The sequence below is a fragment of the Daucus carota genome, chromosome 6 (genome assembly GCF_001625215.2).
Source record: "Daucus carota subsp. sativus chromosome 6, DH1 v3.0, whole genome shotgun sequence".
NCBI lineage: Eukaryota > Viridiplantae > Streptophyta > Magnoliopsida > Apiales > Apiaceae > Daucus > Daucus carota.
In genome coordinates this window covers 13,144,675-13,157,574 of record NC_030386.2, presented here as the reverse complement: position 1 = coordinate 13,157,574, position 12,900 = coordinate 13,144,675, and the positions used below count along the sequence as shown (strand labels likewise).

General features: G+C 45.1%; 3 protein-coding genes across 3 annotated transcripts; all 3 read right to left on the bottom strand.

Annotated features, from left to right (window-relative positions):
- Positions 1-2,431: 2,431 nt before the first annotated feature.
- LOC108203548 (uncharacterized) lies at positions 2,432-4,291 on the bottom strand. The gene has a single exon (XM_017372531.2). The coding sequence runs from the start codon at positions 4,289-4,291 to the stop codon at positions 2,432-2,434; it is 1,860 nt and encodes a 619-aa protein (XP_017228020.2).
- Positions 4,292-5,256: 965 nt separating this feature from the next.
- Positions 5,257-6,975, bottom strand: LOC108203549 (uncharacterized). Its single transcript, XM_017372532.2, has one exon. The coding sequence runs from the start codon at positions 6,973-6,975 to the stop codon at positions 5,257-5,259; it is 1,719 nt and encodes a 572-aa protein (XP_017228021.2).
- Positions 6,976-9,237: 2,262 nt separating this feature from the next.
- LOC108203550 (uncharacterized) lies at positions 9,238-9,927 on the bottom strand. The gene has a single exon (XM_017372533.1). The coding sequence runs from the start codon at positions 9,925-9,927 to the stop codon at positions 9,238-9,240; it is 690 nt and encodes a 229-aa protein (XP_017228022.1).
- Between the last annotated feature and the right edge of the window lie 2,973 nt (positions 9,928-12,900).

The window sequence follows — 12,900 nt, the reverse complement described above, 5'->3', positions numbered from 1 at the left end:
CCCAGGAGGAGAAGGACTCTTTCCTTCTGAAGGACTTTTTACTTATGCAGACATGCCTCGTCCAAGTTTCCTGGGCAAGAAGGGTACCGCCGCCCAACAATCTGACAAGACCGCGCCTTTTGGGTCTAAACAACCTCAGGAAAAGGCCGTGGCCTCAGCTCTGACTCGGGCCATTCCCGATATTCCTGAGGCTCCTTCTACTGAACATCAGCCTGCCAAGAGGAAAAGGCAACTGAGCAAGGGCGCGCCTTCAATGAGTAAGTCGGCGCGTCACTTTGCCGACATGGGTGATACCTATGTCGAGGATGGGGAGCTTGACAAGTGGAGGGCGAAGCCCCGGGAGGAGAAGGACTCTTTCCTTCTGAAGGGCGCGGCCGAATTCTTAGTCCACCTCCACGACAGGGAGGAGCGTCGGTTGGAGGACACGGCCTCACTAAAAAAGGCCGAGGAGAATCTGTCCAAGCTAAGAGAGGACTTCCAATCCCAAAGGGAGCTTCTGAGAAAAGCGCAGGAAGGGTGGAAGAGCTGTCAGAAGCTGCTCAAAGAAGAGAAGGCGCGCCTTGAGCCCCTTCGGAAAGAAGTGGAGAGTCTGAAGAAGTCGAATGAAGACTTGGCTTCTGCCAACCAACAGCTGAAGGAGAACCAAGCCTCTCTTACAGCCGCGGAAAAGGCGAAGATCGAGGGCGCGGCCTTCGATGATGGGGTCAACAGTTACGTGGCCACATTCGTGGCCGGCGCGCCCTCCTTCGACTGGGGTTCTCACTTCGGTTCTGAAATGGCCCAGTGGGTAGAGGAGTTTAAGGCTGAGCAACCAGAGCTCATTGCCACAAAAAAGGCTGAAATTGAGGAGACTTTAGCTAAGGAGGCATCTGCTCGTCAGGCGACCGAAGAACAGGCGCACCCTCAAGATGAGGTCCCCAAGGACGCGTCTGTTGATCACGCCTCTTAATCTCCTTATTTCATTATCTTGAACTTTGGTACAATTTGAGGAGCGGGCCCTCTTTTGACGCCTTGCAAGTTGTACCTAACCAATTTTTTGGCTGTTTTCAAACTTAACTTATCCGGGGGGGTGGGGGTGGGCGCCCTCCGGTTTTAATTGCTAATTTACTATCTTTTCTTGTTTATGAATGTCAACGACCCTTATAATTGGTACAATTATAAAGTTATGCTTAATGTACAGGGGTCCTCGAGGGCGCGGCCTCTCTCTAATTAGTACTTATTCATGTTATGACTGCTACAGGATCGCTGAACTTTTTATCATTTAGTTATGTAGTCTTCACCACTCTGCCCCCAAGGGCGCGGCCTCATATTGTGTTATTTATACAGAAGCCGTTACTTCAAGTCATAACTGCCAACTTAAACATGTGTTTGTAGTTGAGTGTTTCTGAGAGTTAAAAATGTTATAATAACTTTAACATTCTTCTGGCTGCCATTCTTTTGTTAATGCCAAGGGGGGGACGCGCCCTTTACCTGCCTTGGATATTATAATAAATGTTATATCCTTATGCTAGCCATAAGGGCGCGGCTCAGAAGCTATTTCAGTCATCCCATTCGTGCACAGATAGTCAACACATCTTCTCTTGTGGAAAATAGGGTGGCTCTAGGCCTTTATTAAGATGGTTGAAACATAACATGGCCTCTGGCCCATACCTAAATACTTCTAGAAATAATGTGCTCGAGTACGAAACCGCACCCGTCCCAGGGGGCTGTTAACCCCAAGGGGACATAAAAAGACTTAGCAAAAACCTTAGCCAGGAGAGGGCATATATGCGCACTACTCCCCTAGACTAGGGATGACAATAGTGTCATGGCTAGTCTATGCAGCCTTTGGCTACTGGTAGTATTTCTTTAGGTGTTCCGCGTTCCAAGGACGCGGAACAGGCTTCCCTTCTAGGTCTTCCAACCTATATGTTCCCTTCCATAGTATAACCTTTACCCTGTAAGGGCCTTCCCAATTAGCACCGAAGACCCCATGCAAGGGGTTTCTGTTGTTGAGCACAATCTTCCTGAGAACTAGGTCCCCAACTTGAAATAGGTGAGCCTTTACTTTGTTGTTGTAATACCTTGCTGTTCTTTGCTGATATGAAGCTAGTGGTATCTGCGAGGTAGCTCTGATTTACTCAATCATATCCAAGTAGAGCCTTTGGTTGACGTCGTTGTCTTGTTTCTCAAAGTAATCTCGCCTGAATGATCCGGCTCCAACCTCTATTGGAACCATGGCCTCGCATCCATAAGCCAACACGAAGGGCGACTCCCCAGTCGTAGTCCTCGGAGTCGTGTTGTAGGACCATAGCACCATAGGGAGTTCCTCCGGCCAGTTTCCCTTGCTATCCTCCAGCTTAGTCTTCAAAGTGTGTTTGATGATTTTATTCACCGCCTCTGTCTGCCTGTTACTCTGAGGATGGTACACCGCTGCGAAGTCCTTCTTAATTCAAAGGTCATCGCAAAGGCCTCTCAGCTCCTTGCTGTCGAATTGCTTCCTGTTGTCCGAGATCAGCTTATAAGGAATTCCAAACCTGCAAACAATAGAGTTAAAAACAAAATCTTTAATCTTTTTGGCTGTGATGGTGGCTAAAGGCGCGGCCTCCGCCCACTTGGTAAAGTAATCCACGGCTACCACTGCATACTTCACACCTCCCTTGGCTTTAGGGAGTTCCCCAATCAAGTCTATCCCCCACATGGCAAAAGGCCAAGGACTGGTCATGCTGGTCAAGGATGTTGCTGGGTTATGGGTGAAGTTGGCGAACTGTTGGCACTTATCACATGCTCTGGCAAAGTCGAAGGCGTCACTCCTTAGGGTAGGCCAGCAGTACCCTTGCCTCAGAATCTTCATAGTTAACGAGTTGCCTCCCGAGTGATTCCCACATATGCCTTCATGGACCTCTTTCAACACATAGGTGCATTCGTCACCGTCTATACACTTCAGTAATGGTTGGTTGAAGCCTCTCTTATATAGTTTGCCATCATACTCCACATACCGGGCTGCCTTATATCTTAGCCTCCGAGCTTCGGCTTTATCCTCAGGTAACTTTCCTTCTTTAATGAAATCCCATATCGGTGTCATCCATGTTTGACGCTCGATGCCGTCTCCTGCTTCCATGACATCTAGTTCCGGGATGCTAGGCACCTCCTGAACTTCTAATCGAATCACCCCTAACAGGGCTGCGTCTTTCTGAGATCCCAACTTTGCTAAGGCGTCGGCGTCTCCGTTGAACTCCCTAGGTACTTTGTTCACTTGTACCTCCTCGAACTGGTCTAACAACCTTTGGACGTATTTAAGATACATAGCTGTCTTAGGCCCCTTGGCTTGGTACCCCCCTTTGATGTGTTTCACCACCAACATTGAGTCAAGCTTTACCACGAGCCTTCTGACTTTCATCTCGAGAGCCAGCTTTAAGCCTCCCACTAATGCCTCATATTCTGCGTCGTTGTTGGATAGTTGGAAGGTAAAGTGAATTGCATTCAAGAGTCTGTGTCCCTCGGAGCTTACCAACACTATACCTGCACCTGCCCCATCATCGTTTACTGCTCCGTCGGTATGCACTATCCACCACAGCTCGGGGATATCTTCTTTCGGAGCGTCCAGTTGTGATGGTAGGTCGGGATCGTATTTGATTAACAGGCCAGAGTTTTCTCCGTCTTCTGGAAATTCCAAAATGAAGTCAGCTAAAGCTTGTCCTTTGATGGTGGTTCGTGGCTTGTAATCAATGTCAAATTGTCCTAGCTCGATCGCCCATTTCATCATCCTACCTGTGACTTCTGGTTTATGCATGATTTGTCGAAGAGGGTATGCGGTTCTGACCTCTACCGTATGTGCTTGGAAGTAAGGTCGCAGCTTTCGGGATGCATGTATCGAGGCGTATACCAACTTTTCCATACTTGTGTAGCGGGTCTCTGCGTCCAACAACCTTTTGCTTACATAGTAAACGGGGGACTGACCTTCCGCGTCCTCCTTCACTAACACGGCACTAATGGAGTAGTCTGAGACAGCCAGGTAGAGTATGAGCGTCTCACCTTCATCAGGTTTGGCTAAGAGGGGTGGATCGCCCAAGTGTTTTTTGATTTTCACAAAAGCGTCTTCACACTCTACTGTCCATTTAAAGTCCTTGGATGCGCCTTTCACGGCCTTGAAGAACTCTTTGCATTTTTCTGAGGACTTCGACACAAACCTGTTCAAAGCAGCTATCCTCCCGGTTAAGCTTTGTACCTGTTTGACGTTGGTCAGGGACTTCATATCTAGCAAAGCTTTGATCTTCGCGGGATTGGCTTCAATACCTCTGTGATTGACCATGAAACCAAGAAACTTCCCTGACTCTACTCCGAAGACACACTTTTACGGGTTGAGCTTCATCCTGTACTTCCTTAGGATTTCGAACATGTTTGACAGGTGAGACACATGGTCATTGGCTTTCTTAGATTTGACCAACATATCCTCTACGTACACCTCCATGGTCTTTCCGATCTGTTCTTTGAACATCATGTTTACAAGCCTTTGGTAGGTTGCGCCTGCGTTGATGAGTCCGAATGGCATGCCAATGTAACAATATAGGCCTCTGTCCGTAATGAAGGAGGTATGCTCCTGGTCAGGCTCGTACATAGGGATCTGATTGTATCCTGAGTAGGCATCCATGAAACTAAGGGGGGCGTGACCGGCTGTTGAGTCTACCAGCTGATCAATTCTAGGAAGTGGGAAACTGTCCTTAGGGCATGCTTTGTTGAGATCGGTAAAGTCTATGCAGGTGCGCCATTTCCTGTTGGGTTTCTTCACGAGCACAGGGTTTGCCAACCATGTTGGGTAGAATGATTCCTTCACTAATCCTGCTTTTAGGAGGCGGTCAACTTCCTCCAGGAGGGCCTCGGCCCTTTCCCCACTTATTGGTCTGCGCTTCTGCCTAGCACCTTTTTTGGTGGGATCGATGTTGAGGTGGTGGCACATAACGGCCGGGTCGATTCCAATCATGTCCTCGTGACTCCAAGCGAACACGTCTAGGCTGCCTTTCAGGAATTCTATCAGCTCGCCCCTTACCTCCGGACTCAACCTGGACCCTATTTTTAAGATCTTGTCATTACTCCCCAGTGTGACTTGTATATCGACCGTGTCTTCGGCTGGTCCCGTGTTCTGCACTGGCATAGGTAGTCTGGGGTCTAGATCAAAATCGAACTGTGGTGGAGACCCCCCGTGATCTGAGGGTGTGTCTTTGGGGGTTTCTTTGACTGGTGTGGGCTCATCCAATTCCATCACTGCCTCGTCCTTGTCTAACTTCCTGATTTTCCTGGGGGTGTGACCTCTACCTCCATGACTTGTTCTCCACATTGTTCTATCTTTTGCTCATCAGAAAGAGGCAGCTTAACCTCATGGTGAATGTGTCCTTCTGAGAGTGGGAGTGAGGGCGCGCCCTCCGTATCGCTTTCTGGATATTGAATGAAGTAGATGGCGTGGACTGAATGGAGCTCTTCATGGGGTGGTACCCCTCTTCTATCTTGGAAATTTTTGAGGGATCGGCCATAGCAATCGCGGGACTCATACTGAGACCCCATCACACATCCAACTCCCCCGGGGGTGGGAAACTTCAAAGTGAGATGATAGATGGAGGTGACTATTTTCATATCCTTCAAGAGGGGTCGTCCCATTAGTGCGTTGTGCGCTGACGGGTGGTCAATGATTACGAATTCAGATATCTGGGTGGCTGTTCGTGGAGCTTCTCCTAGGATCACAGGTAAGCGGATGGTTCCCTTGGCTTTAATGGCCTCTCCTCCAAAGCCATATACGTAGAGATTCTCTGCCGTCATGTCCTTGTCCGGTAGTCCCATCTTCTTGTAGGTGTCGTAGTAGAGGATGTTAACTGAACTCCCATTGTCCACGAATACTCGATGAACGTTCATGGTGGCGATGCGCATGGCGACCACTAGGGCATCATTGTGGGGATGGTGTACCCATCTAGCGTCATCCTCCGTGAAAGTGATGTCCATAGTCTCCCCTTTGAACGCCCTCGGGGCCCTGGCCGACAGATGATTCACATTAGTAAGAGAGTAGTCCTTTGCCTCTTTGGCGTACCTCTCCATCGCTTTTCGACTACCTCCCCCTGTGTAGGGGCCTCCAAATATGCTCCTAATACTACCCTCCCTCACAAACTGGGTATCGTTCTGTTTCTCGTCATCCTTGTCTTCTGGTGACATCCCCCGGGCGCGCCTTTCTGGCGGGTGATCCATTCTGTATTTCTTTACCCATTTCGTCAAGTAGCCTGCCCTGAGTAGCTCCTCAATTTCTTCTTTAAGGTGCCTACAATCCGTGGTGTTGTGCCCGGCTGATTCATGGAAGTCACAATACTTCTTCTTGTCTCTAGCAACGTTATAGGGAATAGGCTGCGGCTTTCGGAAAGGGGCCTTATCCTTGGTTACTGCATATATGTGCTCGGCTGATTGTCTCGGGGGACTCCAATTTCTTCTGTCACTCGCCATGTGTATCCTTGCTGGGGAACGGCCGCGCCCTTTTGGTTCCGGGCTAGGGGTATGGTCCTTTCTCTTACCCCTCGACTTAGCCATCTCTTTTTGATTTTCGGCGAGTGACTGCTCTACCTTCTTGAAGGACTCAGCTGCTGCATATAGCTCTGACAGGTTGGACGGGTCTTTCCCTTGGAGATGTTTCCAGAAATCAGTACCGACCTTCAAGCCAGCGATAGGGAAATTTTTGAAGGTCTCGTCTGACGCTCCTGTAACTCCCATAGACTCCTGGTTAAATCTCTTGAAATATGCGGTCAGGGACTCGTTATCACGCTGCTTGACATTGGCCAAGGTGGTGACCGGTGGAGCGTATTTGGGTGCGGCCTGAAACTGCGTCATGAACATTCGTTGCATGTCTACCCAAGAAGAGATCACACCTTCCCCTAGTTTCTGAAACCATTGCTGAGCGCTTTCCCTCAGACTTGCCGCAGGGAACCTACACCTGACGAGGTCTGGGATTTGATACAAGTCCATCTCAATGTTGAACCGGATTATAAATTCTCAGGGGTTCGAATTACCATGGTAGCGAAGGTCTGCGTTCACGTGTCTGAATCCTGTTGGAAGCTGGGCGTCACGAACTGCAGCAGTGAACGGCGAAGGGATGTTTGGTACTGCGGTGGAATGTCCAGCTTGTAGGAGGGCAAGTAATTTCTTCAGGTCTTCTCCATTAATGGCTCCGAGTCCAGGGATAATTTGTGTAGTCGTTTGGGTCGTAATGGGGGTGACGACTGTGCTGGCGTTATTGGCCGGGGTAGTGATAGGCGTGGCCACTGTGTTGGCATTGCTTCCAGGGGTCTGAGTGACAGCCGTAGAGGGTCGTCTGTGTACCCGTGGGTGTCTGCTGTGGTTGGGTTGCAGTGGCTTGTTGGTTGGTTATGATGGGAGTGTTTTGCTGAGGGTTAGTGATGATAGGGATAGTTTGCTGAGTATTGGCTTGGGGGTTCACGCCCGTATGATCGTGAAGGGTGGTCTGAATGGTTACGCCCGTCTGACCATTAGGTGTAGTTTGGTGGGTATTGGTTTGAAGGGTCGCGCCCGTCTGGCCATTAGGGGGGCGCGACCTTCTCCGGCCTTGCTGGTTCGGCGTGTGCTGGCTAGATTCGCTCTGCGAGGGGAGGTATTCAATTATGGGTGGTCTGCGACCTCTTCCTCCGACCGACGTATGGTCTCTGCCTCTCCCTCTTACTCCCCGGTAGGTTCTGCCAACACCTGTGTCGCGTCTTTGCTCCGAGGGCGCGCCTTGGGTCCCCTGGCGTCCTCGTTGTTCCTCTCCAGCCAAGTGTACAATCATGGCTAGGCTGTCTTGTGTGATCCCCAGTCTTTCGGCCAACGGTCGGGTGTTTGTGTTCTAATTTCCTACTCCTTGCCTCGACCCTTCTGGCTGGGTTAGTGGTATGGACACGGTCAAGGGCGCGCCCTGAGTGCCATGAGCCCTATGATCGACGGTTGTTCCTTGGGGATGGTTAGCACCAGGAGTTGCATCTCCATATTCCAACATCCGAGGTGTAGGGCGCCTGAAACGTCTGCGTCCTCTCCTGTCGTGGCTCCTAGACTGGTGAGAACGTCTAGGTGCGAGTTCTTCTAGTACGGACTCCAGGGTATTTAACCTTGTGTTGTATCTTGCTTGATTTTGTTCCATTCGGTGAAGGGTACTAAGAAGCTCTGTGTTACTAACCACAACCGGAGGTGGGTTGTTTGGCAAGGTGCCGGGGTCCTGAATGTGCACCGGTGAGTATGCCTCCACTGGTTCATCTTCGACATAGTATTCTCCTTCATACAAATCATCGTCGTGATTGGCCATCTCTTCCTCTTTGAGATTTCACCTGGTGCCCCTCCTTCTAGCGCCAATTTGTTGATAGAGGAATTTGGTGAATCAACAAACGTGAGGTTTGTTGACGGACTTAGGTGTTTCACGGTGATTATATGACGGAAATCCGTCGTGGGCGGTGGTTTTAGGTGTTTGAGGGTGGCTGAGATCAAGGGAATATATTTCTACTCTCGTTCTCACAACTCTCGATATATCCCCTTGATGTGCCTACGTACCCCTTTATATAGGGGATCAAGCCGTACGTAGTTCTATAGGACCAAGACTCCTAGTTTGATCAGGACTAGGCCTCTTGGGGATAAGACCAACCTTGGGTTGGTGACTTATCACTTAGAGTTCTACTCCAGTTAGAAGTAAGCCTTGAGGCAATTACCCTAGACTCCTAGTCCAAGTACATCACGGATACAGCATCATCTCCACTACGAGAGATGACACTGACCGCTACTCTTCGTAGCATGGAGGAGACATCGGATAGAGCCGTGACCACTTCCTTGAGGCGTAGGGACGCGTCCTTACCCCCTAATGAAGGTTCTCACTAAGAGGTAAGACCAATGAGGAGCCAAGTTACACGATCGTCCTAGTCTCCCAATGAGGGCTAACTCACCAGAATACAGGACCCGGACATATGATCGGCCTTCATGTTACCCCTGAGGGCCTTCTACAACCATGATCACCCCAAGCCCCCGCACGAGGACAACCCGGCAGATAGCAGGATTGGGGATTATAGATCACGCCCGGTCGTAACCCGGGAACTACCAGATGAGCCCGATAACTTCCAGATGAGCCTGGCACTAGTCTTCATATCCCTCGGAAGGGTCGTCATCGAGACTCGCTCAACCTTACACACACATTACTTACCCGTGGGCGTGACCACGGAGGGCGCGCCCTCTGTCTTCACTATTTATTCCTCTTCATTCTTCAGACATGGCCTCCTGTTCCCGAAACACAAGGCCGCGCCTCCCGGGACCACCCCGTGGAGGGCGCGCCTTTGCCCCCTGCACATGGCCAAAACTGGCCATAACACTATACTTGTCAAAACCTCGACCTTTCAGAATTTCTATCATGCATGTCTGTAAGGTGCAAAATATTCTGTTCAAAATTCTTGGAGGATATACCTGATATGATCTTTCAACTGCATCAATAAGCTCATCAATGGTTTTTGGACTCTCCTTATATCGCAATGATTGAATGGCATTAAAAAACCCAAGGTCTAAGATGTTTAGATCAGGAGAGTTTGATGGTTGACACCTCAAACGAATATCAAACCCATACTGTGAGGCCGCTTGATAGAACTGTGCATCATTTGGATCAAGATGTGTCCGTGCATTGTCTTGTTGAATGTATATCGTCACCCTATTTCCATCTGGCCATTTTGCTCGGATGTCTGGTAGAACTTTGTCGATCATATATGATCTTATTATGTCCCTTTCAACTGAAGTCATGACTTTTGTTTCAAGAGTACTTGCAGCTCTATTAACGCTACTCCTCCTGGCTGGCTCTTTAGTAACAAAAGGATATATTCCGATTTTACCTGAAAAAATTTCTTTTCCATGTATGTCAAACCGTGGTCTCGCTACCGCAGCCAAAAACATGACTTTCATGACAAAGTTTTTACTTTTACATGTTCGGTAAGGCTCCTCTTCATCAGTAAAAAGGTAGTAAGTCTCTAGTTTTTTGTCAGATAAAACCACTTCTCATCAATATGTATGATATTCTCCATACTGACAAAGCGATGATTGTTTGGAAAACTATTTGCATCCAACATTGACAAACAAAACTCAACCCGATTTTTCTTGTTCTTGTTTGTCAACAGTGGCTTGATAGAATTAGAGTTTCTCCTTAATTTCCCATCTTTGAAGCACCTGTGCAGTGTTGATTTGGAGACTTTGATGGAATATGCAGTGGAACTGATGGTTGTCCTCTTAGACAAAGAAACAATTTTAAGTTGCTCAAGATCAATTTGTACTCTTTTACGACCACAATTTTTTACTTTAAGATGTGACACATCAGTCATCCCGTTGATAGAAGCCTCCCTGGCCCGTTTCCAAATTCTTTGAACCGTACGCATTGTCACAGAGAACTCATTTGCAACTGCTTTTGTTGTGCCTCGCTTTAGTTTTCCATTCACACTTTTTCTTAACAGAGCCATATATATAGCAGTACGTTGATCATTGGACGAATGTTTTGTCTTGGTTCCGGTGACGGCCACTCTCTCTGGACCACTAGTTACATCACCTGCAAAATCAATTTTTTGAAAAAGAAATTAAACACTATTAACAAGAATAAATAATGGCTATTAATATACTAACATAAAAATATACAAAATTAACAAGAAGAAAATTATAAATAATCACTATTAATTTACTAACATAGAAATATAAAAAATTAACAAGGAAAATGATAAATAATCGCTATTAATCTATTAACATAAAAGTATACAAAATTAAACATCATTAACAAGAATCTAATTTAAATATTTAAAACATGTTAAATAACAACCAAATTATTATTTATTAATTTGGTCTAAACAATGTTATTATTTAATAGTTGTAATACAATAAAATAAATTAACTTTCTACCTTACTTATTAACATACACTTGATTCATAATATTAAAAAAATTAAAAATAGTAACTCAACATTTAAATATTAACTCTTATAAAACATATCTAATACAACAAAATTAATCTTTATTAACTTGGTCTAAACTCATTCTTGCCAAAAAAAAAGTGCACTTTGTAAATTAAAAATAAAAATTCTACCTTGTATATGAGGAGGTGTAGGAGGCTCTGGAGGAGGAGCTTCATTTAAGTCAAAACCTGGAGGGTTGTTTAAATCAAAATCAAAAGGGTTATGTCTTGCATTTGTGATGAGAGTTGCTCTATCACTTGTTTCTTCTTCCTGAAATATATTTTCTCCATGCAAAACTTCACCTGGCAAACAAAATATAGTTTGTGAATTGTGAGTATAAACAATAGTTGAAAATCCTAAAATAAAAAGATAGAAGAGACTTTACCTGTTACATTTGATGAAGTTTCTTGAAGATTAAGAGAAACATTCAAATCAAACCTATATCTAACATTCATTTTTTTACGTATCATAAAACTCCCTACTAATGTTGAAAATGTTTCATGATTCTCTTTATGTATATATAATCTATATTGGAGGGAAATCTAAAACTTGAAAAAATTCAAACAAACAAAATTTAACTCAAATTGAAAATTTTGGAGGGAATGAAATTTTTTGTACAGCACAAAACATGTAAGCAGATTAAAACTTGAAAGGACGGAAGAAAAAAGAAAAGGAAGAGACTCTTTTTTATTCCAGTGTATTTAATACATATGAGAGTAGTTATGCATAGGTGATGATATCTAGGTCAAAATATGAAAACAAGGGTGAATTAATAACAAAATACGTGGAATAGATATACTTCTTAATATGTGTGTAAAATGAAAGAGCGACTAATAAACTGGACAGAGGGAATAATAAAAAACTAAAGAAAAATATGTTAAGATATCAAAATCATATAGCAACATCGCCTAGTCACCATACTCAAGTTTTGACGAATTGAATATGGAATCAACACTGAATTCCGCGTTTTGATGGAGAGCGAGAAGATAGATCTTACCGCGTTTAGTTGCTCATTTACATGAATTGTGTGGTTTTAGATTTGATTCTTCTTAATTGATTTTGGATATCTTTTGAGGAGCGTTATTTCTTCTTTCGATCTATAATTTGAAGGAGCGTATCAGCAGATGGATTGCTTGTGTTTCTTTAGTTCAGTTAGAGCCTCTCCAATGGCGTTGGTTATAATCATTGGCTAAATGGGACCTGTAAAGCATCTCCAATGGCGTTGACTAAAATCGTTGGTTAAATTGGACCTGTAAGACATTATGTAATATTTGCTGAACCTGTAAGACATTGTGCTTCAATGGTATTGGCTGTATTGGTTGGCTATAATTTAAAAATAGTATGTTATTAATATTTAGATTGTTATAAATAGAATATATCAGTTTAATATGGTAATAATTTATAGAAGGAGGAAAATATATTGCGGGAGATGACGTGGAATTTAGTATAGATCTGTAGTGGTTCGACAAATATAGTAATCCATAGAGGGATGATTATAATTATAGACAATGGGTTGCTATGGTTGGAGTGGCGTTTTTTTGTGGACATTGGCTAAAATTTATAATTTTGGAAAGCCACCTAGACTTTTAGCTAAGGGCTTCTCATGGTTGGAGATGCTCTAAGACATTATGTAAAATTTGGTGCACTTGTAAGACATTTTGCTTCAATGGTATTGACTATATTAGTTGACTATAATTTAAAAATAGTATATTATTAATATTTTAGATTGGTAAAATAGAATATATCAGTTCAATATGGTAATAAATGATGTGCAATCTTCTTACAGATTTTTTACAGACCTGTAGAGGTTCGACGAAGTTGGCTAAATTTATAGACAACAGTTGGATATGGTTGAAGTATCAGTTTTTCGAGCTGTTGGCTAAATTTTTTTATTTTTAGTATGCCACTTCATCTTTAGCCAAAGGCTCGCAATGGTTGGAGAAG

What these genes read in the sequence shown, in the direction of transcription:
- LOC108203548 (XM_017372531.2), bottom strand. Translation starts at nt 4,291, where the DNA reads ATGGTCAATCACAGAGGTATTGAAGCCAATCCCGCGAAGATCAAAGCT.
- LOC108203549 (XM_017372532.2), bottom strand. Translation starts at nt 6,975, where the DNA reads ATGGACTTGTATCAAATCCCAGACCTCGTCAGGTGTAGGTTCCCTGCG.
- LOC108203550 (XM_017372533.1), bottom strand. Translation starts at nt 9,927, where the DNA reads ATGAAAGTCATGTTTTTGGCTGCGGTAGCGAGACCACGGTTTGACATA.